Source organism: Desmodus rotundus, chromosome 4, assembly GCF_022682495.2.
Source record: "Desmodus rotundus isolate HL8 chromosome 4, HLdesRot8A.1, whole genome shotgun sequence".
Lineage (NCBI taxonomy): Eukaryota > Metazoa > Chordata > Mammalia > Chiroptera > Phyllostomidae > Desmodus > Desmodus rotundus.
Window position 1 is genome coordinate 3,066,282 of NC_071390.1, and position 26,292 is coordinate 3,092,573.

A 26,292-nucleotide genomic window follows, 5' to 3' on the forward strand; every position below is an offset into this window, starting at 1 on the left:
GATGCGAGTGACTCCCAAAAGCACCGAGCTGACTGCAAGAAGTCAGACTCCACCGGCTGTGCAACGGTTGTGACCACTGAGGTCACCTCCTGGAAGATGCAAAACCTTGGGCGTGGAGAGCAGGTCGGGGGCCTCAGGGCTGAGAAGGAGGGAAGGGGTGGGTTAGAAAAGGGCTGGAGGGAACCGTGGGGCACGAGGGAAAGACTCTGTATCTTGGAACTTCCACCAAGGTAGTTTCATCGCTATATGAGTTTGTCAAAATGTAGAGAATTATACGCCTAAAGGGAATGAACTTTACTCAGTATAATTTCTACCACAAGAAGTCCACGGCGTGGGGGAAGGAATGAGACAACCAAGTGCGATGGGTGATCTCGGCTGGATCCTGAGCCAAAAAGGAAACCGAGTGCACTAAGGAGCAACTTTCTAAGCCAACACAGGGCGGGGCCATCGACACAGAGGGGGAGGAGCCGTGAGGTGTGTCCTGGTCCCTACAGTGGTGTAAATGCCACCTTTCTCACGCACGAGAAAGGTAGCATGGTTGTGTAAGCTCATCTTTTTTTAGGGATTCAGGCTGGAGTGTTTAGGGGGGAGTGAGATATGGTGACGCCTGCAAATTACTTTCAGGAAAGCAGAGGCTCAGGGAGAAATCTCGTGTGTGTGAGTATGAGTGTGAGCGTGTGTGTAGAGAGAGAGAGATTTACAATTGGTGAATCTAAGCAAAGTGCTCTTATACTATTCTTTCTATCTTTTTTCCTGTTGATTTGAAAATTTTCAAATAAAAATTGGCCAAAAAAAAAGTGTTAATTCTGTTTAACCCAACAGTGGCCTTTGAAGAAGCTTATCCTAGTAAAATTATTAGAGCTGTAGGGAAAACACCGTCAACACAACAAGTTCACGAAGCGAAAACATCGCAGAGAGGGGGATGTCCACCCCCACGTGGCACCAGACGCAGCGCGGCACTCAGTACATTTTTAGTGAAAAAATGAGTATTTGCATTAAACGATAATGGGTAAATAAATCCTAGTATAATAACATAATGGGATATTGTGCAAACATTAAATGTGTTTTGCTAAATATTTAACGGAATTGAAGAAGCTTATATGCTATGTTAAATGGAAAATGAGACTAGAAAAGTAGCACATAGAAAGATATTTTCTAAACACACATTTAAGAAAGAAAAACCTGGGAGAAAGTCAACTAAAACGTGAGAGGAGAGTATCTCCGGCGATGGGGTTTGTTTTTGTTTGTACTTTGTCCTGTTTTCCAAGTTTCTACACTGAGTGTATTTATTTTACCTTTGCAACATCGGAAAACGTGCTTGAGTTTGGCAGCGCCGTGCATTGGAACGAAACGCACCACCAAAGTCTCTTAAGTCAAGTGCCGCAGACGTCGGGACGGCCGAGGGCGAACAGCAGCGACAGCCACCGTGCGTTCAATAAACGCTTGATTGATCGATGGAGCACGATTATTTCCCTTGTTGCGGCAAAGCCTGTGGGCCTCAATTTCATTGTTCTCCTGGCTGAGAAAATACTGAAATAGGTTAATAAAAACGTTTAATAAAATGATAGCAGCTCCTAATTGTGTATTAGTCTCACAATGGAAAAACAGAATGAAATAAAACTTTGTCAGATGAAAAATCCAGCTATTCTGTCTTTCCGAGTGTTCTCGTGGACCCTTGACCCCAGCCAGGTTCTGCTTTGGGGGGGGCATGCCCAGGAAGGCCCCTTTTGGATCTGTCCTGTGCCAGTGGAGTGCCCTTCATGCAGTGGTAACAAGTGTCCCCCTGGAGCCTTACAGCCTGAGGGAGTCAGCACAAACCAGGAGAGACCGTGGGAAGGCCAAGCAGAAGATGTGTCAAAAATGTGGAACCACTTGTCAATTGTCCAGGGCAGGCAGGCCTGGAGCCTGGGCCTGTCCCCTAGATCAAGTCTGGGTCACCAGTGGAAGCCCTGGGTCTTGATTTGCTTGGCTGAGGTGACTGTCTCCTGGCTGGTGCCATGCAGGGCCCAGGGTGCCTGGGGTGTGAGAATCTGAGCCCCCAACATGCTCAGGTGACACAGGTAAGGGGCTTCCAATCTGCTCCAAGCCGAGGTCCTGGGGGTATCAAGGGGAGGATGAGAGTGCCCAGCTCTGAAGAATGGGGAAGATCATTCTTCAGGGAAGGGTTGGGGTGTACTTGCTTTGGGGGTTCTCTTAATGAAGGATTTGATGATGAGAAGGAAGGATAAGCCCCAGCAGCCCAGACTGACCTGAGCAGAGTGGAGAAAGCCAAGTGCATCATCCTTCGGCATCTGGGAGAATGGGCTGGGAAAGCCAGCGGGTCGGAGAGGAGAGGGCCTGCGATGCCCGCGGAGGACCTGGGGCATGTGACAATGGATTGTTCTCTCTGGTCGAAACCCACACTAAGAATTCTCTTCGTTCTCGATATTATCCGTGTCCAGCTGGTTAGGTGTTAAGAGAAAATTTTGGCAATGGCCCAGCAAGAATGTTTCAAGCAAATCGTCCTTTTAAAAAATTACAACAGCCTCATGTTAATTTCTTGAGATAACAATTTTAGAATAGACATTTCTGAATAAAACATATTTTTGATGCTTTATTTTTGAGATCACTAAGAAAGTTCAAGGGAAACTGAAAATGTTTGCTTTGCACCTTATTTTAACATTAACTCTACCGTGAATTTCAAGTGCGTGTGTCAGTCATTTATAACATCCTGAAAGGAACAGTGGCCCCTAAGTGATGACCCAGGGCAGCATAAACGCCCGTGTGCCTGTGAACTTGACTGAGGTCAGCTTTGGGTGTGACGTGCTTACCAGAACCCTGCGGGCAACGAGTGTTGCTACAGCTCGATGTCACTGCTTGGGAACCTTCGAGCACTTTTATCTCTGTATTTTAAAATCTTAATGATCTCTCTCCCTTTCCTATTAAAGCCTTTTGGAGAAATGAATGTTTTTATTCAGGAAATCCTTAATATTGTCCTCATTAGTTGGAAGGTAAGGGATTCCAGGGGATTACCGCACGCCTCTCTCTCTCTCTCACACACACACATACACACACTCATGGGTGTGGAAAACCTTAGAACAGGAAGTCCTAAGAGGTTATTCTACCCCCGTTCCTTCAGTTCACAGGTCACAGGTCTGAGGTTCGAGAGGGTAAGTACAGCACTCAAGGTCCCCAGCAGGTTCTGGATGGCCCTGAGGCCCCGCCCAGTGTCCTTGTCTTCTGTCCCCCCGCGTGATGTGAGGAGCAGCCTGCCGTGGGCCCCCACTGTAAGCCTCAGACCATCACTTGCCTTCTTTGAGTGGCTCCCAACCCCACAGTGGAGCTGGCGTTCCCGTCCCCATGGGCCGCCCGGGGAGCAGCTCGAGTGCATCTTACGCGTTTGGGGGCACCTCACTGGAAGCAGGTTCTTAGAAGTGGGCCTTCGTCTCTCAGTCCCTCATGCTGTCGCTGGGCTGAGAGTCGGGGGACCCACTGGATGACAGGCCATGGGCACTCCCAGTCCCCCAGCCCAGCCCAGGTCCTGGCCCCCACTCGGCAGAAGGGACTCTGTGATGGAGCAAGTTTGGGGAACACTACGCATGGTTCAGCTTTGGTTAATCTGGCAGTCCCCAACCAACTGGGCCCGTCCACTGACACCCAGCTGAGCCCGGTCCGCAGGGCCAGCCCAGCACTATAGTTGAGCCGCAGGAACCTCGGATCAAACCAACCTGGGGAAATGGAGCAGGAACCGCTCCTGCGGTGGAGAGGCTGCAATGCAGGCTGCCTGAAGTCAGTCTGCCCTCCTGCCATGGTCGCTGTGGCTGAGGGGCTACTGCCTCCTGCCTGCTCAGCTCCTCTGCCGCCAGCCCCTGTGGGTGACCCAGCGCCCTGCAGGGCTCATGTGAAGCTGGCTTCTCTGGGAGTCCTACAGCAGAGGGCCTCTGGGCAATGCTTCTCCTGCCCTTCCCTGGAGCCAACACTGTCTGACTTTAAAGGTCCAGCTCTGCGGGCAGCCAAGGAAGAGCCTGGGATGTCCCCGGCTCCTGTGACCTGCTCAGGATGGGCTCCCTGACACATCAGCTCCCTTATAGGCTCCCAGCCCTCCCGGGGAAGGGCATTTCCACACAGAGTGACAGGGACCGCCTGGGCCTGGGGCCACAGCTGCCCTGGGTGCCTGCGTGGGGTCTCGGGATGGCGGTTCTCCTAATAAACAGCTAGCTCAGGTGGGCGCCGGGAGCTCTGTTTCGTGCTTGCCAGATGGAGCTGTTTTGATTTTCTCCCTTCTTTGTCTGTTGTTCTGGGTCTTAATGCTTGAAAAATCTTAGGGCAGTTAGAGATGCTCCAAAGCAAAGACAGGTCCCAAGGCGCATATCACATACAAGTGCAGAGGGAAAGCTGGATGCAGCTGCCGTGGGAATGAAGGCCACCCCCAAACCTGGAGGTGGGCTGGGGCTGCCGGAGGTCTCCGCTGGGGTGGTCAGGCCCCCAGCCCGGGCTGCCCTTACTTTTACGGAAGCGGGCAGTGAGAGGCACCGGGCTGAAACCGTGAAATCTGCCGCCGTGCACCACCTGCGCCCGGTCGCAGGCTCCACCGCCGGCCCCCACGCAGGAATGGAAAGCTCACGCGTTTCCTCAGATCTCTCCACCCTGCAAATGACTGAAGAATGACAGGCATCCTGAGACGCTATTAATTTTTGTGAAAGGGGGAAAATTACCCTCATTAGACATTGCAGTCCCTCTTTAAATGAAGGGGAAATGACTTGCTTTTTTCGCTCAATAGAAACATAGTCAGAGTCACTTATTAACCAGCTGGTGGCAGTGTTCTCATTAAGAAAAGATAAAGTGATGTTATGCACGCTTTACGGCTGATCTATTTTGTTCAATGTTTGAGAGGGTGGGTTTTAGCTCCTTCTCACTACAGTGCTTAAAACTCCAGCGAAGCACCGGGAAGCAGAGTTTGTGATGGTTCCTGAGCAAGTTTCTGCCATAGGAAATGACACAAAATATCTGAGGCAAACTGAAAACATTTGGTGCCTTTTCCACGGCTAGCCCCTTTCTTGAAGTTGATTCACACGGACAGCAGACTAAGTGACCAGGGTCGAACTTCCACTCACGGGGGGACCAGGCGACTTGGGCTGTGGGCTCTGATGTGCTTTTGGCAGGTTAAACAGCCCTCTTTCCTGTCGCCTGTCAAAGAGGAGAAGAGAGTTGTATTCAGCTTTCTGCTCCAAAATTATCCCACAAATCCTTCCCCTCACGCACTTCCTACAGACAGCGCCCCTGAGTCACACGTCAGAGACAAGCAGGACGCCCAGCTGTTATTTCTGTAGCCGCGTCAGGGGACACACACCCAGCATCCCCGCCAGCATCTGAGCTCCATCGCACCAAGCAGGACTGCCAATCAGGCCCGGGAATAACGCTGTCCTCCCACTGAAAGGCACCAAAAATACCCACGGCCTTGACCTCTCCATCTGGGAACATGAGTTTACTCCTCCTCCAGGGGACCGAGCCCTCCCGCCCGTGTGTGCTGCTGGCACCGTCCGCCCGGCCTCCATCTGGGAGTCGGATCCTCAGCCACAGAGACACGCTCCAAGCCAGAGCTTAAGCCCGCAGACACCCCAACCCCGGGGCCCAGCCGGACATACCAGCAGCACGAAGCAACAGGCCCGGCGGCACTGTCCCTCCTCATCTGGAACCCACGCCTCCTCGCTCTCGCTGGGCTCAGACCTGGGTTCCGTGGTGTCCAGAGCTGCATTTCCAAGGGCATGGTGTTCTAACTGGCATTGCATTGGGGCTGACCTTTGCTAATTAGTGCTGCAAAGCTCCCTTGCCCTTCGCCGATGCCCATAGAGGAAGGCCCTCCACACGTGCCAGAGGATTGGGGTCCCCTGCCCAGGGCCGCACAGCAAGGAACAGGGAGATGAAGCCTGCAGCCTTGGGTTTGCACTTTTCAGTCCATGAAATCTGTTGCACGTGAGTAAGACGTACTCTGTTGGTTTAAGTAAGTAGGAGAGCGAACCTGCCCCAAGTGTGAGAGCGGAGTGGCCCCAGGGGAATGGGCCCCGGACACGTTTCTGTGTGGCGGTTACCACGATCTTCACCCCGTTCGGTCTCACACACATGTGCGAGGAGGACTAAGGCCACCTAACGCTTGTAACAAAAGCTGTCACAGGGCTGTGTGGCGAGTGAGGACATGAGAACCCAGTGCTCTGCAGATTCAGGGAACAACCAGCAGGGAGGACAAAGCTTCCAATGCCCTTGAACTGGACCTTGGCCAATGACACATGATGCTCATGTCCCCATGGGTGTGGTGCTTGGAAAACGTGGTGTTCGGCGTAGAAACCATGGTGATGGAGTCTCAGCTTCACACAGCTGGGGGGCGATTTTCAAATGTTCTAGGGGCCAACACATCCAAGAAAGAGGTTGACATCAGTGAGACAGCTCAGTGCGAGAAAGAGCCCCTACCAATCCAGCGGCTCTGCGGAAACTACCCAGGTGAGAGCTCCCTCCATGCGGCAGCCGTGTGATTCGCGTGCCTGGATCTGACTCTCGACCTACACACTCGCAGCTCGAGCGCCTGGGGCCGGTCACAACCTCCTCGGCTCCTGTCCCACCCGCCCCTCCTGCTGCTCAGCCTTCTCATGCTGGGCACACAAGAATGCGGGTGATGGGTCCCAGCTTGACCTGTATGTGGTCTTGCTTGAAGTGGTCTCTTTTCAAAAAAGGGGTGGAGCCAGTGGTCACCAGGGTTAGTTAAGGGGGAGGCAGTCCATGGGGTAATGGCACTCCCTGCGCCAGGGGTTGGTTTGCATGATGTCAGATGACCCTCTCGGAACCTCTGAGAGACTGCTGGAACCTCCTCCCACAGGTAAGGAAACCGGGGCTTAGCCAGGTGATGTTAACGGTCCAGACCAATGGCTGCCCTGAAATTGGAAGCCAAGTCCAATTTGGATGAGAGAGGGCCTCGTGGCTCCCCTCTCATCCAGCTCCTCTCCCCCTCGGCCCTGCCCCTTCTGGTCAAGAGAAGGTTGATCGGTAGCCAGTGATTCTGACAGGGTCACGAGCAATTCAGAAGGGAGGGTAGTAGGAAAGCAGGCACACTTTCCCTCGCCACCTCCCACTGAAGTCAGAGAGCAGCTGGGCAATCAGCATCATTTAGGGGTCGTTGGCCTCTTACTGTGATTCCACGGAGCAGCCAGACCTGAGAGTATAGCAGGCTTGGCAAGACCAAAGGCTTGTCTTCAAAAATCTGTTCTAAGCAGCCGTAACACTCTCCTGTAATGTGGCCGTAAATTCCACGAACAGAGCCGTGCGCTCCCCGCCACACACGTGTGGACAGCCGGGAGAAGCCACCCTGGCGTTCCTTGCCTCACCTCGGACCCGTCTGTCTCAGCCAGTCCTGGGCTGGGGAACGTTCCCGTGAAATTCATTCGGTTGGTCGATGAATGATTGTCATCAGTTCAAGAGAGAGCCAAACCTTCCAATCATGGTCATGAAGGCGGGGACGTGGGCCGCAGCACAGGTGATGGACTTAGTCCTGCATCCTGACAATGTTCCTCCTGGCCTGAGCCTCGCACACGCGGAGGCCGTGGATCGACCAGCCAGGGCGTCTGCCAGGATGCAGAAGCAATGGAGCCTCCTTTCCTTTCCTTTCCCTTCCTTTTCTCTCCCTCCCTCCCTCCCTCTCTACCCCCTTCCTTCCCATCTTCCTACCTCCCTTCGTCTTTCTCCCCTTCTCCCTCTTTTCTGTTAGTTTCTAGTTTGATCAAACTCCTACATGTGCACAGATTAAAGAGTCAATTACTTATTAAATTTCCTTATTAAAAACAGTAACCCCCCCACTCTACTCCCACTTCCCCCTCTCTAGAGGTGACCATTTTCAACACCTTGGGCTGATGAGTTTGGGTTCGTCTCTGTACCTCCAAACACAGGCTATGTCACTTCTCGGTTTCTGGGCGTGGGCCTCATGGAGCTACCTGCAGTTTTGGAGAGGTCAGTATTTGTGCTCACGTGCTGTGACTTTGCAACACCCCCACAGGTGAGCCACAGGGCGGGCTGAGGCCACTTGTCTCCGGCCACTAGGTCAGCTCTCCTTTCCAGTTCATATTTTCTTCTCCAATCAGCCCAATTTTCTACACCCTGACGTTAGTCCAAGCACACAAGCTTCGGTCATGGTATAATCTCCTCTTGAGACATTCAGACTCATCCATATTCTTACCCATTTATGCTTCGTGCTGGGGGTCGTTTTGGGACCTGGGGACCTGCTGTGATCTGGGGAGCTGTTCTCTGCACTCGGGCCCCTCTGGGGCCTGGACCTCCCGTTCCCGGCGTTCCCTTCACCCGCCCTCTGTCTGCTCACCGGCCCTTTCGTCTCCCTGGCCTCCTGCTTGATCTGCAGTCTAGTGTGAAACACACCCTTCCCCAGCGTCTTGAGAAAGAGTGTGTGAGAAACACATTTCTGAGACTGCGTTTCCCTGAAAATTATTTCACTCTCACACGACTTATTGAGAAATAGGTTGGGTATAGAATTCTCGAGAGGAAACCATTTCTTTGGAATTTTGAAGATCTTACTTCCTCCATCAGCTTTCAGCTATTTTTTGGTGCTGTTGAGAAATCTGAAGTCTTTCTGATTCTGGGTCCTTGTGTGTGACATTATTTCCTTTCTTCCTAGAAGCTCGTTGGATCCTTTCTAGTCCTGAGTGTTCCGAACTCCGTGACATGACCCTGGTGAGCCCTGTTTTCAGCTGCCATGCTCCGTTTTTGGTGTACCCTTCCAAACTAGGACCGCGGGTCCTCCATTTATGGGAAATATTCTTGAATTATTTCAGCGATGGCTTCTCCCTCTCTGTTCTCTCTTTTTGAGACTCCCCTTATTTAAATAACGAACCTACCGGAGTGGTCCTCTAATTATTTTCTCCAATGCTACATTTCCTCATCTTTTTGTTCTGATTTCTGGGAGACTTTCTTGACTTATATTTACAACTTTCTATTGACTTGGGATCTCTATTGCTGTATTTTTCATTCTCAATAATTTCTGGTGCTGCTCTTTGAATATTCCATTTTTTGGAGCGTCCAGTTCTTGATTTGTGGTTTCCTTATAGTCTCTCATCTCTGTAAGGTCGTTACTGATAGGTTTTCATTGTTGTTTTCCTCTTCCTGCTCATTCTGTTTCCTCCACGTGGCTTTTCTTCTCTGGAAGTGCAGGTAACAGCTCCCCGGTGCTGGAGGCTTTCCTGAGCTGTCTCCTAGTCTATCCAGGAGAAGGCGCTGCCTGGAGGACCGGAAGGTCTCATCACATGGAAGGAGGTTCTTGTTTGCGAGCCCCACGCAGCTAGATGAGCTGATTGCACAGTCAGGGGACCTCCAGCGTTAGCATCTTTGGATCTGTCTCTTGGGCCCAATGGCCCAGGGAAGTGTCTCCCAGTCTTCTGAATGGAGGGTGAGGCTCATTCTTGTAGCTTCGGCTGAGAGCAGTGGGTTGAGGGAGCATCTCAGTGCCTGGGATGCCTGCATGCAACCAACCCCTTCACTCTCAGCTGAGCACCCTGTGTTCCATCTTGCCTGCGTCCTCCAGCCCAGAGACCCTCCTTCTTATCCTCCCCAAAGAACAAACTTCCCATCTTGGACCATGCAAGGCAGTAGGTAAGAGGTGGTCCCCCGGGGTGGTAGAGGGATTTAGAGGTCTGACAGCTTCTTAAACAGGCTTCTAAAAATGCTCCTTAATTTATCTCTTATTATAAAAAAGAGTTTATGTATTTTTAGAGAGACAGGAAGGGAGGGAGAGAAACATTGATATGCGAGAGAAACAGCCATCAGTTGCCTTTCGTGCCTGCCCCCCCCCGCACTGGGGACCTGGCCTGCAACCCAGGCATGTGCTCTGACTGGGAATCGAACCGGCGAATGACCCTCAATCCACTGAGCCACATCAGTCCGGGCAAAATGCTCCTGAATTTAGTCACTCCACTTTGCCCCCTTCCAGAGGCATCAAAGCGCTCCTAGTATCAGGCCCTTTGGGGGTTATGTGGCATAACTCAATTTAGCTCTAAATTCTTCCCGCTGCCAGCTCAGCGCTGCATTTCCAGGCTCTGCGGGGCCATCTATCCTTTCCACCTGCTTTCCAATGCCCCGAATTTGCTATCTGTCCCTCTTCCTCCTTTGTGATGGTTTTAGTGCTGTTTCTGGAGACTATAATCAGAGACACATATGTTCTAGCTTCCATTTTTTAACTGGAGGGCCAACCCACGTTTCCCTGATAAAGGTTTTAAAAATCAGTGTCACCAGAAATTACTTCCTTATGTCTATGTCCGCTCTCACACATTCATGTTTAACTCATTTTCTCTTCCCTGTTTTCCAAGAGCATGAGTGACAGCTAATAAATGTCATACTCGCTCACACTGCCAAGTGCTCTGTGAGGTCACCACCAAACAAATGGAAGTGACTCCTCTCTTTCATTAACAATCATATTAATATTTAATTGATGCTTAATTGGAGTTTATGATCCATTGTGATTCCTTAGGTCATTTTTTAGCTCTACTTACTCCTAGCTAGTCGTTTCTTTAAAATAAAGCAAGGTGTAAGGAAATAATTGATTCGCTTAGTCAGTGCGTGTCCGTTATTCCCTCGTGACTGTGTGAAGTGCAAGGTTGCAGCGGGACCTCAGACAAAGAGACTGTCCACAGGGACCCTCGTGTGGAGCAGAATTCAGTGGTCATGGGTTCGAACTGGTCATCGCGACTTGGCCTGACCTGTGTGTTCTCTGGTCCCCAAATGCGTTTGCGCTCACTTCGAATTCTCCTCTGAGGGTCTCTTCTGCAGTGCAATGAATGAGCCCACCAATGTCTCAAAAAACTCACCAAGACACGAATAATCCTTCGCAATGCCTCTGTGGTGGGGGAGATTGAGTTTTAATTGCCATCGACTTGTAGTGGGGACGTCGCTGGTGTTCTTGGCACATTAGTTGTCTTTTTATAGGTAACATGAAAATGCCACTTCACAAAACTTCTTCCCCAAGTTCTAATGGGTACTTGATGGAAGAAAGTAGTAACTTATATCCTTTTATAACATGTAGTTACAATTTTTAACTTAAACACTTCATTTTTTAACTTAAACGTTATAAGTAATATATTTAGACTTGCCATTAAAAACAGCTAAAATAGTTATGTATTTATAAGTATCGTGTTCGGCATAGCTGGCACCCCGTGTATTAATTTCAGGTGTGCCACATGAGGCCGTGAAGTGGCACCCACCCACCTCACCCTCTAATGCGTTAGTGGTTTGTAAAGGGCCTGCCTCATTTGGCTTGGACGACGTAAGTCACAACATCAGCATTAAAAAATTGTACCTCTTGTCATATTTTATTCTGACTCCTGTGTGTGAGGCTTGAACTATGACATGCAAAGCTCATCCCTCCTTCAGTGGGAGACAAGCAAGGTCCTGGACGGCTGGAGTCGGGACCCCGAACTGTGGGAGGTCACGGGCAGGGGGAGAGCTGGCCTCCCACCTTAGGTGTTTTGATGACGACAGCGATGCTGATTTGACGGTGCTGGAGCTGTGCTAAGAATGATCCTAAATCACAGTGACATCTGGTGACCACTTAGTGGTGTCGGGCCTCGGACTGAGGTTTTATATACATTACTTTATTTAATCTTTGTAACCCTGTAAAATCATTACTGTTACTAACAGTAATCTTACAGACATCTTACAGAATAAGGAGCTAGAGGCTAGAGAAAAAACATCACGCCCAAAGTTGCTGGCGGGGAGTGGTGAGCTGGGGTTGCTCCAGGTCATGGGGCGGAGCCTGGAGCCCACAGCCTGAAGCCCCAAGCCAGTGGTCCTGACCTTGCACCCCGACCCACTGAGTCCTGTGAGTGGGTCTGAGGCCGGGAGTTTGCAATGGCATCGCTGTTTCTATTTCATCATTAAAGTGCGGTTGTACTTTATAAATCCCTCCCTCCTACCTGACACAATTTGCTGCTTCTGAAATGATAACTTTAAGGAGACACTGGCTTTAATAATGATTTAAACCTTCCAGAAGTTCTTCTGAAATATTACATGTAGCCTTTAAAAGTTAATTAGTTTTAGGAGTTACTAATGAAATCATAACATCAACTGAAATGCTGGCCCCTTGCCAACTGCTTACATCAATTGGAAACCTCTGGAATCGTGGACAAGCGAGTCCATGTCCAGTGGCCAGTTCCTGTCCCCGCTTTTGAAACACACCATGCCCAAACATCATCTCCGCCTCAGGAACCAGAGAAAGGGCTCGTCATGAGACCCACAGAGGTAGGCTACTCAAAGGTACAAGTTAACACTTAGTCACACATCCTTGGCTTATTCCTGTGCACATCAGTTTCATCGACTCTAAAATGGAAACTACAGTATCTTTTCTACCTATGTCAACTCAGATATGGAAGTGAACTTCCTTGGAGAAATAAAAAGAAACCCTAATCCAAAGGGAAGCCATTATTTTTTATGGTTATACCCACAAAATAAAACAAAAGAATTTTTCTGAAACCTCCTCCGCTGGCTCCTCCATTATATCACCTTTTTTAATGCTCATCGGCAGGAGTTTATAACGGGAGATGGCAGAGTCTAGATTACTTCTCGCTGCCCCCAGGGTGCAGGAGCCGGCATTCAGCACCCATGGGAGACAGAAGGTAATTCAGAGCCGCCCCGTACCATGCTCCGCCTGGGAGGATATTAGCATTTACTTGGAAGCTGGGGGAAGGAGGTCTCCCACCTAGGAAGATGATAACTTTATATTAATTTTGCTTGTTGAAAGCTTTATGTAATACTCCTAGTGAAACAACACCCTCAGGCAGTTTCCTTGGGCAAATGAAATGCTGTGGCCAAGTGTCGGGAGCATCCACGTTGCTTAGTAGGCACTAGGAGCTCGGGGGGGGGGGCTGCAGTCTGAATTTGGTGGTAATACAGACCCGCGACGCCCTTGCTCCGGCATCCCGGCCTCAGAGGGGCATGGGGTGGGGAGGTGCACGGATTGGCTCAAGCTGCTCTGATGAAAGGGTCTGTGTTGGCCCCTATGGTGGGGGTGGGGGAGCTGGTGGACACACCGAAGGCCTGACGGACTCCAGGGGCCCAGCCCTTGTTCGGGACTGGTGTGTCCCCATGTCCCTGTTTCACTCACCACCGTTTAGAGTATTCCCTCATTGTGGAACTAGGGCTGCCACGGCGCCGGTCCTCACAGCTCCAAGGCCATCGAGGAAATAAATTTCCCTTCCAGGCAGGCTCAGCAAAGGTCTGGGTTTCACCTGCTGATACCTTCACTCACTCCAGTGGAGGAGAGCCCGCCCACTGGGCTGGCTGGTCGTCCATGGAACTGGGGCCAAGCCCTGCCGGGGCCACGGGGCCCAGAGGAAGAGCCTGTGGGTCCCCAGAGTGAAATCGTTGTCACTGTCACCAGGAGAAGCAGCAGCAGATACTAGACGGTGGCAGGGAAAACGTAAGGACACTGTGACCGAGTTACTTCATGACGCCCCCTTGATTTCCGGAAATGAAGTGCCAATTCTGGACTTTGGGATAAAGTGAGGCATCTTCCTGTCCCTCAAGGAGAGCCCCGCTCATTGGCTCTGTCCCCACCCACAGCCCCAGCATCCTCCAATGTCATCAAAAGGCCAGAAGAAACTGCCAATGAAAAGGATTTGATTTTTTTAAATCTGCAGACACGTACCCTCCCCCATGGGAGAGCGCTGATGTTGCGGAGGAGAGCCCATTGTCCTGGTCTGAAGGGTGTGCCTTGGGGTTCGCCCTTCACCAGGGTCTAGAGCTGGACTGGAGACGTGGAACCAGGACTGACCTCCTCTCGTGGCCAAGAGGGCTCTGGAAGTGACCCTTCTGAGAACAAAGAGTCTACACCAAAGATTTGTCCCACCCCTGAGGTCCGAGGACAAGCAGGGGTTCAGTGCACTCCGCTACCCAATCAAGAAAAAGTGTGTGTGGTGGGGGGAGTGGTGATACCTGGCATCTGTGTCTGGATTTTAAAGTTTCTTTTCAGCAGACAAGGAGCTAAGATTGCAGCCATGCTGTTTCCGCCCTGGACAAGGAGCCACCCAAACTGCAAGTCCAGGCAAGGTCTCCCACCGGGAGCGAATGAATGAGGAGTACGCAGAAGCCAGAGCTACAACCCTCAGAGCTAGAGAGGACAGGACTGAAACTGTGTCCCAGAGGAGGCCACCGCGCGGAACGGTATGACTGGCAGGTCAATAAACAAGGCTAGGAAGGCAACACGCAGCCTGCTGAGGGCATGTGGGAAGTACGCACTCGGTAAGTGGGCACAGGGCCCGGGGCAGCATGGCTGGGAGAAGCCTCGCTCCCCTGAGTTTCAGTGGGCGACCGCGGGTGATTTAATGAATCTCTGTCCTCCCTGAGAAAACACTGCCCCGTCACCCTTTTGTGGTGAGGACAAGAGATAACACACCAAGTGCTTAACAAACAGTTGACATAATAAGTACTCAAAATGCATGATTTTTCTGAAATTGTGTTTTTTAAAAGTGAGAGAGACAGAGACAGGAACAAAATATCCCAAAGTGGTTATTTTGGGAAATCAAATATGTCAGGGAATTTCTTCACATTCTTAGAGAGTAAAGAGAACAAAAGATAAAATAAAAACAAAAGAAAAGAACAGCATGGGATGGAAATAGATTTGGCAGGCCTCCGTAAAGATAATGAAGAGAAAAGCAGTCTCGCTGCAGAAATTTAAAAATGCTTCAGAAGCTGCAGTGATCAGAACTGAATCTGCAGAGACCAAGCTAACAACATCCAGGTCAGGGCTGAAAAGTCACAGAAACAGAAGCACAAGACAAAGAAACAAAGGAATGATAGAGGAAATGGTCCTACTGGATCCGGGCTCTGGGCTGCACACAGTGGGGTGTCCCAGGGGTCCCCAGCCAGGAGGTGGCAGCCTGCATTGGCCTGGTGCCCAGCAGTGCAGGTAGCACCCACCTCTTCGGCCACTTCTACTGCCGCCGTCTCCATCCCCGTCCAACCAGACAGGCCGGGTCTCCCTCTCCTCCCATCACTTCCGGGCTCAGAGGGAGCTTCACAGGGTGGTTTCCCTGGCAGCTGCCCGGGGCCAGGGCAACCCAACCCACGTTCATGAAGGGGATAGTGCCCCTTGGGGCACATGTGGACGGAAAGGAAGAAGCACACTAATGGGACCCAAGACTGGCAGACACTTGATGTCCAGACCCTTTCAAAAGGACCCAGTGGTTCACACGGTGGCAGATACCGGCGTGTTTGCTGAGGCCTGATGCTCAGCCTTGGGTTTGCTGTCCCCCTCGTTCGCCTCACTTACACTTGCCTTCCATTCTGCTGTCCTCCTAACAGGGTGGCTGTGGAGCTGGGCCCTTGGCTGTGCGCTGGGGAATTCAGACTGCGAGAGTGAGCAAACATGGTGGGCTTTGGAGGGATGTGGGCAGGGAGCTCCCTGTGTTAGCGGGTAAGCAAGTAGAATGAAGTGATAGAAAGAAATGGAAGAGAAGGGAACTTTAAGGAAGTACCATGACCTGGAAAATCAGTAGAGAATGATAAGTACTGAGATTTATCCTGTAAAGGTCAAACTTTAAAGAAACTTAAAGAAGCTTACAAATATTCAATAAGAAAGAACAGGAGGCTTCCAAGCAAAAAACATTAAAAGGCTGGTTAGAACTTCTCAACAACATAAGATTGCAGGAGAAAATAGAGCAACCAAATGTCTGCAGAATTTGGACCAAAAACCCTGGTTGGTGTGGTTCAGTGGATTGAGTGCCCACCTGCGAACCAAAGGGTTGCCGGTTCGATTCCCAGTTGGGTCCTATGCCTGGGTTGTGGGCCAGGTCCCCAGTAGGGGGTGTATGAGAGGCAACAACACATTGGTGTTTCTCTCCCTCTCTTCCTCCTTTCCCCTCTGTCTAAAAATAAATAAATTAAATATTTTTTAAAAGAATTTGGACTAAAAAAGTAAAAAAAGCTAATCTCAAAACAGTGTACTCAACAAGCTGTTATTTACAAGTCAGCAGAAGGCATTCTAAATGTGCAGAGAGGGTTAACGCACCTTCATGGACATACACTCGAGGGTCTAATTTAGCTCAGCAAGAGATGCTGTCCCGGATCGCAGATCGAAATGAAACTTTACACCCTTCTATTATCTGGGAATGGGAACACAGTTGCTTCCCCGCGACCAAGTAGCCAGAAACTGTAGCCAGAAGGAGAAGGATGAAAGATATTTCCATGCTAACTACAAATAAAACAAAATGTAATTGCACATACGACAAAATGCTTAATATCTTACTATACTCCAAAGTTTTAACATCAACCAGGACAGACACCCAATTGAAAATGGGCAAATGCATGAACAGGTGGTTCATACGTGAACCCCAAGTGTGTGTGGGGAGGTAGATACATATGGATAAATGTTTATCCTGACCAGTAATTAAAAAATTACAAAATTTCACACTCCGATAATGTGATACTGCCTTTTACCAGTTAGCAAATTTGACAAAGACGGACAACGTCCAGTGTTGCTATGTGACTGGGCTGTCCTGGGGGGCGATTTAGCACTGGGTGTTCATTCTGAGTGTGTATGCCTGTGGACCAGCTTTTCCGCTCGGGCGTTGTATCTTTACAGAGCAGTTGGACGGTGTATACGAGCATGCACTGTAGCATTTTCCCCATTCACACAGTATCGCGTGATCTGAACGTGTCCACTCATAGAAGGTGTGTAACCAACTGCGACACATGCGTACAACCGACTACCACACCGACGTCCAACACTCGCAGACATGGAAGCCATGTCCAGCTATGTCCACCCATATTGTGGGGCCGGAAAAAAAAAGCTTTCAAAATGAGAATTGTGTGACCACATTGGTGTAAAAATGTGTGTGTGCATGCGTGTGTATTCACCCATGTCACCTAGATGGCTTTTAGCGTGGTTGCCAATGGATAGTGCGACTGGGATGATATTTTGTTTCCTTGTCCTTTCTCTGCCTACATTTTCTAAATGTCTAATTTTAAAGTGTACAGTAAGGCTAATTAATAAAAGTGTCTTTGTTTTACACAGCACTTAAGAAAGTGTAGGCCAACAGATTTCAACTTCCAACCAGTGTCGCAGAGTTCCTGGGAAGTTTTTCTTAATGCAGGCCCCCCTGGCTGTGGCAGCCCTGTGGAAACAGGCAGCCCGAAGGAGGACAGGCTATGTGTTTAGAGCTTTTGCTGTGGCAAGGAGCTCAGCCAGCATCGCTGCATTTGGCGGGGAGCCAAAGGGAGGCAGGGGCACGGGCCGCTGTATAGTCGAGGCAAAGGCTTCAGGCGGGCCCCGATGGGAGGCTGCTGGTCTGCGGACACAGGAGGCGGGCAGGGTGGAGGCAGGGAGTCCTATGTGAGGGGTTTGGTGGCATGTTTGTCTTTCCCCGTTGGTTCTAAGTTGGAGGAGGGGGCACAATAAAGGAGAGAAATGGCAGCCGCTGACCAGGTCCTGACTGTTTGGGGCCGATGGCTACAGGGCCGGACTCCCTAGGCTGGTGGCTGCCGCGGGGTGCGTCTGCCATGGGGTGCGTCTGCGTGGTCACACGTGGCCTGGCCGTGCGTGTCTATAGAGTCAGCCTCTTGGCGTGCGGCAGTTTCAGCATCGGATACACCACTTCTAGAAACACAGACATGTGTCCTCGGCCTCAGCCCTGCAAGCATCCATCTCAGCTTAGCGCTAGGCTGGGAATAATGTCCAATTTGTATTTCCATCATCAACAAGCAGTATCTGCCTCCAGTTCCTCGCCGACTTCATTTGCAAGGGTGAGTGATGTGCCCCATTTCCTGTGCGACGCTCAACCGGGCGCTCCCGACATGCCCGCTGCAGCTGGCCTCGGCTTGCTCGTGAGCCTCGCCCTGTGTTAAGTTCGTCCTGTGACACAGGGTCACTTCGCTCACCTCCCACGAACTCTCTGTGCAGGGTCCTCCACCAGGGGAGGAGGAGACCGAGGCCCCGAGAGGTCTGGGCACATGTGCACAGTCACGTGGGGAAAGCTGTTTGAGCTCAGCTGCGTCTAAATCCAAAGCCTGTGTTTATAAGTCTCAAGCAATACGAGACCCCTTGGCTGTGACTCGGCCACACACATGGCTGGCATCCCAAAGCCCAGAGGCACCTGGAGAGAGAACACAGGGCACCGATTCCGAGCTGCAGAGCTTGTTTCTTAAAGGCTGTAAAAGAGCCTTAGCCCATAATTCCTTTATCTACCTGGACGGCTTCCACCAGTGGCAGGAAACAGGATCCCAGCTAATGTCACCCTTGGACAGTGACCGTAATTCACTTTGATAATTACTAACCACTTGCCCAAGGATGTGAGAAGTCCAGTCATGCAGGACAAGAGTGACAAGCCTACTGTAGGTCATGTGCTCCAGCAAAACTTCAGCCCGTGGACTCTGGCAGAGGAGAGACGCTGTGTCCCCGTTATTTATGGAGAGGTTGCTTCACAATGTCACGTCGGCCATGACCAAGTGCGCAGGCGGCTCCTTCGTGATGGCAGAACCTTCTAGTTGCACTGAATCCGGTCGCTTTCCTATTGCTTCTTAGTTCTCTCCCATTTCTCTGTGGAGAGTGTGTCTTGGCAATTTCAAGCACTTCTTTACTTCCTTTCTTCTGGCCTCTTTAAAGTGTGCTTGCTCTCTACAAAGTCTCCCATACACTCCGGCTCACCTGCTCTTCTAAACCAGCTGGGCGGCAGCCCCCACGCCCCGGGAAAGGGTGTCGTTCTCGGGTCTCAGGTTCAGACGCCCAGGTGGGAAGTGCTCTGGCTCAGGGGTCAGACCACCTGGACTCTCGTCCTGGCTCTACTGCCACCAAGCTGGGTGACCCCGGGCAGGTCACTTGACCTCTCTGTGCCTCATCTGAAAAGCGGGGTAGATAAGAGCATCTAGCGTAGAGTGTTTTACTCTGTATTTAAGGTAGTTTGGGAAATGAATTAGTTCATACATGCAAACTCTTTAGTCAGTGCCTGGCATACAGCAGGGTTCCAATAGCTTAATTTTCACTACGCGTTTAGGCCTTGAAAGCCGAGTCTCACAGGACGTGGGACGCAGGCCAGCCGCCACGAGGGGAGAAGACGCTTGCCCGGTGTGCGCAAACTGGCTGGTGAGGCACCTCGCGGGCTCTCCCTGCACTCATTGCCCATGCGGGGCACGGCTCGCTTGGCGTGGGTCCTACTCCTTCTTTGGGCTCCAGTTTGGAGACATGTGGGGATCTCTCATAGCCAAGAGAGCCCCCCCCACAACTTCTGGGGAGGACTCTAAAGTGGTCCCCATAATGCCCACCTCCTGGCATTCACACCCATGTGTACCCCTCCCCAGGAGTGTGGACAGACCCCGGGACTTGCTTTTAGCCATTGCTTTTAGCCAATGGAATAGGACAAAGGTGATGACATGGTGCTTTCATGATTATATTTTGTAAGGTTGCAACGTCCATTTGCTGGAGGAGTCTCCCCTCGTAGGTGTGGGGGAAGCAGGCATGGGGGCGCCCACGTGGCAGGGACTCAGGGCAGCCCCGAGGAACGGAGGCTGGGCCCTGCCACAGCCAGCGAGCAACGGACGAGCCCCAGCCTGTAGCCACAAACAAGTGACTCCCGCCAACAGTGAGTGAGCCTAGATGCGGCCGCTTCCCTGGCAGAGGCTTGAGACCTGGGGACAGCCCCGGGGGTGCTCAGATCGCCGTCTGGCGCAGCCCTGAGGGAGGTGGCTTGTTTATGCTGGGACTCCTGGCTTTCAGGGGTAATGACTGTAAGTTGCTGCAAGTCGCCAGGCTTCTGGTCGTTCACTGCGGCACCGTATCAGGGTGCTCCAGAGAAACAAACCAATGGCATGCGTATTTGTAGTCGGGGATCGACTGATTGACTGACTGATTATTCGCAACAGCACACACGGTCATAAAGGTGGAGAAGCCCAGGCTCAGGACAGCTGGAAGCACCCCCAAGCCCCCCGAGTCTGGAGGCCTGAGAGGCAGGGGAGCCCGTAGGTAAGTTAAGTCCGGCCTGAGTCTGGAGCAGGAGACTCGCGTCCCCATTACACCTCACAAATCGAACTTCCCTGCCTGCCAGCCTTTCCTCCGCCACAGTTTCTCATAGGTCTCCCCGCCCCCCACGTTAGAATGACATTTGAGATGCAGAAATGGGACGAAAAGATTTCTAATTACGTTTTTGGTGTTCCATTATTCCATTCAGTCTGTATGCATGCGGATAAGAATTAAGACGACCCCCTGCAGTAACAGTTTTTTTCCTGCAGTGGACACCAGGTCGACACCACACTCCCCCGAGCTCATTCACGCAGTGACCGTTCCCACTTGCAAGAAGAAGTAATGGCTATCGCGCCATCAAATTAGCTTTCCAGCCACTCATGCTGTGCGGAGAGAAAAATGCCTCTTTCCCCGGCGAGCTCCTGACAGACTGTCCCCAGTTTACTGGGGGCACTTTTCACCGCACCCCCAACGCCCCGCCTCTGAGCTCCACTCCAAGACTGGTCCCCCGAGTCACTGGGAATGCAGCAAAGACATTTGTCCTTTAGTGACCTCCTGTCTGCTCCAGGCTCTGCCGCACCGTGGGGCTCCGTGGGGGCCGGGGAAAGCGCTCCCCGCAAACGTGGGCAATCTGACGGGATATTGTCAGGGACACCGGTGTGTGGCCGCACGCACAGAGTGGACTGCAAAACGCAACGGTCTTCTTAGTTAGGATGTCCTCAGCATGTTGCAGAACCGCCCGACCAGCACCACAGGGCAACCAGTCCGCCTGGTGTCCTGACCGTTACCGGTGGTGTTTCTGCTTTAAGATTTTAAAAAGGTGACCAGCTTCCAAGACAAAACGACAATCCCTGTCTCAGCATATTTGACAGGTAAGGGCGGTAGGTGTTCCATTAGGACGGCTGGTGAGGCACGTGCAGATGTAGCCCACACCTGAACTTGGGTTAATTTCACAGCACTCTTAGAAATGGAAATAGCACATCCCCAAAGAACGGGCCCTGCTAAGTCACTTCAGAAAACTGTACTTAAAAGAAAAAACGACCCGTATTGTGCTACTGCAGTGTTATAGGCAGGAAAAAAATCATACCACTGTCAGTACAGTAAAAATACTCCTATTTTCTGGCCAATTTAAGAGCAGAGCAAAGGTGTCCATTTGTTCTCAGGAAAGTTACCAGCTGATCACGCGAACAGTTTATTCTTACAGTGGAAGTTTCAGACAGGTTAACATTTTTTTTAAAGCTCAATTTACTCCATACCAGCTAGGAGAGAAAAGCTATTGTAGAGAGCAGACCAATACGTAAGGGTAAAGGTGGCACTGATTTTTAGCACATTATCACACTCTAGATAGTTTGAGACTAATTCCCAGAGTCCTTTAGACACTTTGTCATGATTTTGCTCTTCGAAAGGAAGTTTTTTTCATCCCTGTGCCAACTCCATTGCGAAAAGACCTTTTCACAAACACCTTCTCCAAAACTGGCTTTAGAACGTCCAGCCCCCTGCTCCTGTCCCTCCCGGCGGGGCAGCTGCTCAGCAGGACGAGGAGGTGGTCCAGTGTCCCAGGTACCTGCCAACGCAGAGGGGAGCGGGGAGAGTACAGACTCAGAGTGAAAGTTTATTTCAATAGTAGCAACTGTCAACACCTCACAGCAATACGTCCAATAGACCCGATGCTTTCAAGGAGAAAATTTTGCTAAAATGTAACATATACTTTAAATACAACGATCTCCCCCTTTGTCTGACTTTGACACTCCTTGTGTGGTTCCGCTCTCGAGCACCTGCTTCGCATGCCGCATGCAGGAATCTTGTCACTGTCTCTTTACAGAGAATCTTTCAAGTGGCACTAATTAGTCCTGGGGACAGTTTTTAAATCTCACCAAGAAAAACAGTCCACCACAACCGAACAGCAGGTTTCAGTTGCTGCTGCTTTCCTTCTGCGCCTGGTCCTGGGCCCTGTGCCAAGGTTCTCCTTGAGATTCTCTCTCTTTCTACGTATATACAAGCATCTCTGTCTTTTGCTTTGGTTTAGTTCTTTGTCTGTGGCTCCAAAAATTGTGTAGGGGGCACTGAGTCACGGCTGGAAAAGGAACCCAACCTGCCACCGAGAGGCTGCAGTTCAACCCCATACTTTGTAGATGAGGGAAGCAGGTTCAAGGGCGAAGGGTTAGGGTTAGAGTTAGGTTAGGCAAGTCCCCGAGGCGGGCATGACCTGAAATTGGGTAAGAACGTTCAACACTTGCCACGTGTCCTCTCCCTTGTGGTGTGAGAGGGAGCAAACTCTGACAAGAGACACCCACCGATTTTAGGGAGAACAGAGAAAGATGCATCGGTGACCTTTGTGCTTGCCTGTTCCCCTCAAAAAGCCCTGTGAGGGAGGGGCTGCCACTCCCTCAGTGATGATGACCCTTGAGTGAGGAAATTAAATGGCTTTAGGTGGACAGGGATTCGAGCCCAGGCCTCGGACCGCAAGCCTGGTTTTCCACCTGGATGACAGCCCACCCGGGGAAAGAGGATGGAACGCTTTTATCTTACCTAAAGGCACAACAAACTAAAAATACACATTTTCTTTTTCTGGTGCAGGAAAACAAGCTGGGTTTGGGGCGACTTTGGAAGCTGCGACAGGGCCAGAGTCCCCAAAATACTCACTGGTTCTCCTCGCCCACGACGGGGGTGCAGGGAAGGGGGCTTACTGAAGGTCCCAGCAGTCAGAACGCCCAGCAAAGTCACTTCTACTCGCTTCTGGGGGGAAAGATGGGCTTTTTTTGGATCTGGGAATAGTCAGAGTTTCAAAAATATCAATCACAGGAAAACCAATCAAAAACTCTTATTCGAACACCCACTGTGTGTTTCTCCCTGGTTAACAGAGGAAATGGAAGCCTGTCATAGCGCCGTCTACTTCAACTCCCCAGCAAGGAGGGGCCTGTGAGTCATTTCAGGAAAGGAAGCGTTACCGTTCTTCCAGAAATACTCACAATGCCACCACAATGTTGCAGAAGAAATGCGTCGGCCCTAGCTACGAGAGCCTGAAAACCTCCCTAAAAAGAGACCGGTGCCCTTGGCGGGTCACCGGAGGGGCCCTGCCCGAGCAGACTCGTGGGCAGAAGGCCACGGCACACTTGCCTCGGGGACGGACCGTGTGAAGCTCACAGCAGACGTTACCAAAGTCGGTGCCTCCTTTGCCTGCATCGCCGCCCGCCCTAACCGTTCCAGGCGGCACCGTTCCTGTGTGGTGGGGTTAGGCCGAGAATGACACCGTCACAGGCAAAAACAGAAAGATGGAAAAGGCGGTGACGGAAGGAACATCTCATTTACGGACAAGGAACGCTCACAAGTACGGTGGGAGGAAGGACCTTCTTAATTAAAAAATGACACTGCACACAGCTGCCCTCGTTCCTCAGAAATGTCACGAGCAGACCTTCAGGGAAAGGACAGAAAATCATTCGGGAGACACCGGAGAAAATGTGCCAGTTTATGGATGGCGGCTCATCAACTCAACCAACGTGGTGTCGGAGGAGCAATGAGTAAATGAGGGCTGGATGCTGGTGAGAGCGAACCGGGAAAAAGGGAGCCAGATTAAGTAAACGCAAAACGGAAAAATGACGGACGCCGAGATTGCTGCGAACATGCACCCGTCCACAGCTAGAACATTATGTTTGGACCCACATTTATTATTTACGCTTTAGGTGGCATCGAGCCCTCCTAAAAATAGACTCAGAAATTACACCGCTTTGAGAAATTCCAGTGTGCCAGGTTAGGTTGTAGTGAAGCAGAGGAGAAGCACAGAACTCTATCCCTGACAAAAGTCCTCTAACACTGTAAACCGAGTATTGGCGTAAAAGAATGACATGCACTTCCTGGATGCCTTCGACAGTTCAACCAATATAATTAGGAGCTCACTCTGTTCTCGAGGAAACACGTACATTTATATTTTAGAAGACATTGCACTGAGGTCCGACATTCTATCTACATCCCACACCCGCACAAGTCACCACTGTCGCAAAGTGAAGAAATTCACTGTTTTTGAAAAATAATCCACTGTATTTTTAATTGGATTGTTGGGGTGACCTTGGTTAATGAGATTACACAGGTTCAGGTGTGCGGTTCTGTGACATCACCTGCACATCGGTTCAATGGTTAATGCCCACCGCGACTGTGTACGCGTGGAACACATGCCATCGTCACGGGCGAGACAACTCGCATGTCACACTGAGGTGGATATCTTCCTACGCAGTGGCCAACTCCTGCGTAATTCCAAACAAATTATATGAATATGCCAGTACTGCCTACTGTCACACAAATGTTTATTTTTCACTAGTTATGTGACTCTACTTGTACTTTTCTTCATTGGAAGCTCTAACAAGAAACATGATACTTTCTATCACACTCCCCTTGCAATTGTTTTTCATTTACATACTATGCGGTTCCAGGCACCTACTTAAGCATCAAAACTGGAGGAGAGACTCTTACCTTAGCAGACACGACCGGGTAGCTCCAGGACACGTGCACTGCAGAAACGGACAGAACGAGCAGTAGCCTGAATTTTACTGAGCTGCAAAGTCGGGAGAAAAACACCTCCGATTAGTACCCTCCGGGCCAGTATCAACTTCAGCAAAGCATGCACAAATTCAACGTGTTTCTTTGTGGAAAAACGCAATCTTTTACCTAATCATTTTGGATGTGTCCAAATCTCTGCAGATCAGTGGTTTTATTGGCAAAGTCCTCACACTCCCTGTCAGATCCAGTTTGGGTGACCCTTTTATACCAGGAAAGCTCGGGAGTAAAAATGTCACGCCGGCCCATCACAGGTGACTAATTGGTCTGGCTGTGGCCTTTTGTTCCTGTTCCGTTCAGAAAGGACAGTCATACACAGGCATTGACATTCAGCTACCAACGGTGGGCTTCATTTAAAGTTTGCCATTAAAAAACGTCCTTCGAAAACACTGTCTTCTAAACGGCACCACTGTGACACGGGTGGCCAGAGGTCTCAAAAGGAAGCAAGTTTGTTTCACTTTGAGTTGTGACATTTATGAGGACATTATTCCTCCGGCTGTCCCAGCCACCCTGCTTCAGAGATGAACTCGAAGGAACCCTCACAAGAACAGAGAGCGCATATCCAAAGAACCATGCCTGCCCATTATTTATATTTCCTACCACAGATTTCCTTCCTTGTAACAGGGGTGTCCAATCCGCGGCCTATGGGCCTCAGGCGGCCCAGGGGGGCTATGAGTGTGTCTCAACACAAAATCTTACATTTACTTAAAACCTTTTTTTTTTCGCTCATCAGTGTTCCCCAGTGTTTGTGTATTTAACGTGTGGCCCCAAACAACTCTTCTTCTTCCAGCATGGCTCAGAGATGCCCAAAGGTTGGACACGCCTGCTAGGACTTCTGAGGTTGAAACAGGGACACAAACGTCACCTCCCTTTGCCGCTAGTCATTCAGATCAAGGAAGGACGCTGTCTCTGCCCCTATGCGGGTATGTCCCCCAAGTCCCAGAGTCCTGCGAGCGCCCGCCAGCCTGGGCTACCTTTTCCCATCCGGGACGTGGGAAAGGAAGCCCTGGCCACCCTTCCCTCCAGAGGGCACTCCCACTGGCACGCTGATTCAGGAGCGCTGAGGGCCAATGGGCACTGCGAGGCTTACGCTGCAGGAAAACGGCCGGGAGCTGCCTTCTGCTTGGAGAGCGGTGTGTCTGAGATGGAGCCGCATCTTTCCAGTACGAAGTGACGGAGGAAAGCCCTTGCCTCCTCACGATGAGCACTCGACACCTGCGACGTTTGCTGGCTGCCTCCCTTCCTTTGGGAACTGCCCCTCCGGATGGTGCCCCTGCAGCTGTCAATCATTTAGTCACAGACCGCCGACCACCAGGAAAGGCAGGTGACCCAGACCCTCAAGGTAACCCAGATGCAGATTTAGTGCCAAGCGGGGAGCAGAGGCATGTGACCCATCCCTTCGATCCTCGTCCCTTTGGGGACATGATCTGAGGCGATACGACGGTGGGGAGGTAAAGGACTTTGACAAGCACCAAGGAAGTGAACACACGCATTTACGTCTGGTCTCTCCACAGACCCGAGAGAAATAGACACACGCACGCCAAAAGCTGGCAGAGAAGAGGGCAGCTCCCAGGCGGAGTGAGGGGCCAGTGGCTACGTAGACCTGAGAAAGGCACCTGTAAAAATGGTAGTTGAGTAAGGCTCCCCCACACTCAAGTCCCTGCAGAGTCAGCCATTTTCGGTTGGGGTGCAGGTGGGCCAACAAAAGGAGGGTCAGTCGGAAGTGGAAGAATCAGTTCCATCCCACGTCCCCTCCCCACTCCCCATGTCCACAC

General features: G+C 50.9%; 1 protein-coding gene across 1 annotated transcript; it reads right to left on the reverse strand.

Moving 5' to 3' along the window:
• Positions 1-21,353: 21,353 nt before the first annotated feature.
• On the reverse strand, positions 21,354-25,673 carry NPS (neuropeptide S). The gene is made up of 3 exons (XM_053922661.1): positions 25,608-25,673; positions 24,434-24,538; positions 21,354-21,533 (listed from the first exon to the last, which is right to left on the reverse strand). The coding sequence occupies exons 1-3, from the start codon at positions 25,671-25,673 to the stop codon at positions 21,354-21,356; spliced, it is 351 nt and encodes a 116-aa protein (XP_053778636.1).
• Between the last annotated feature and the right edge of the window lie 619 nt (positions 25,674-26,292).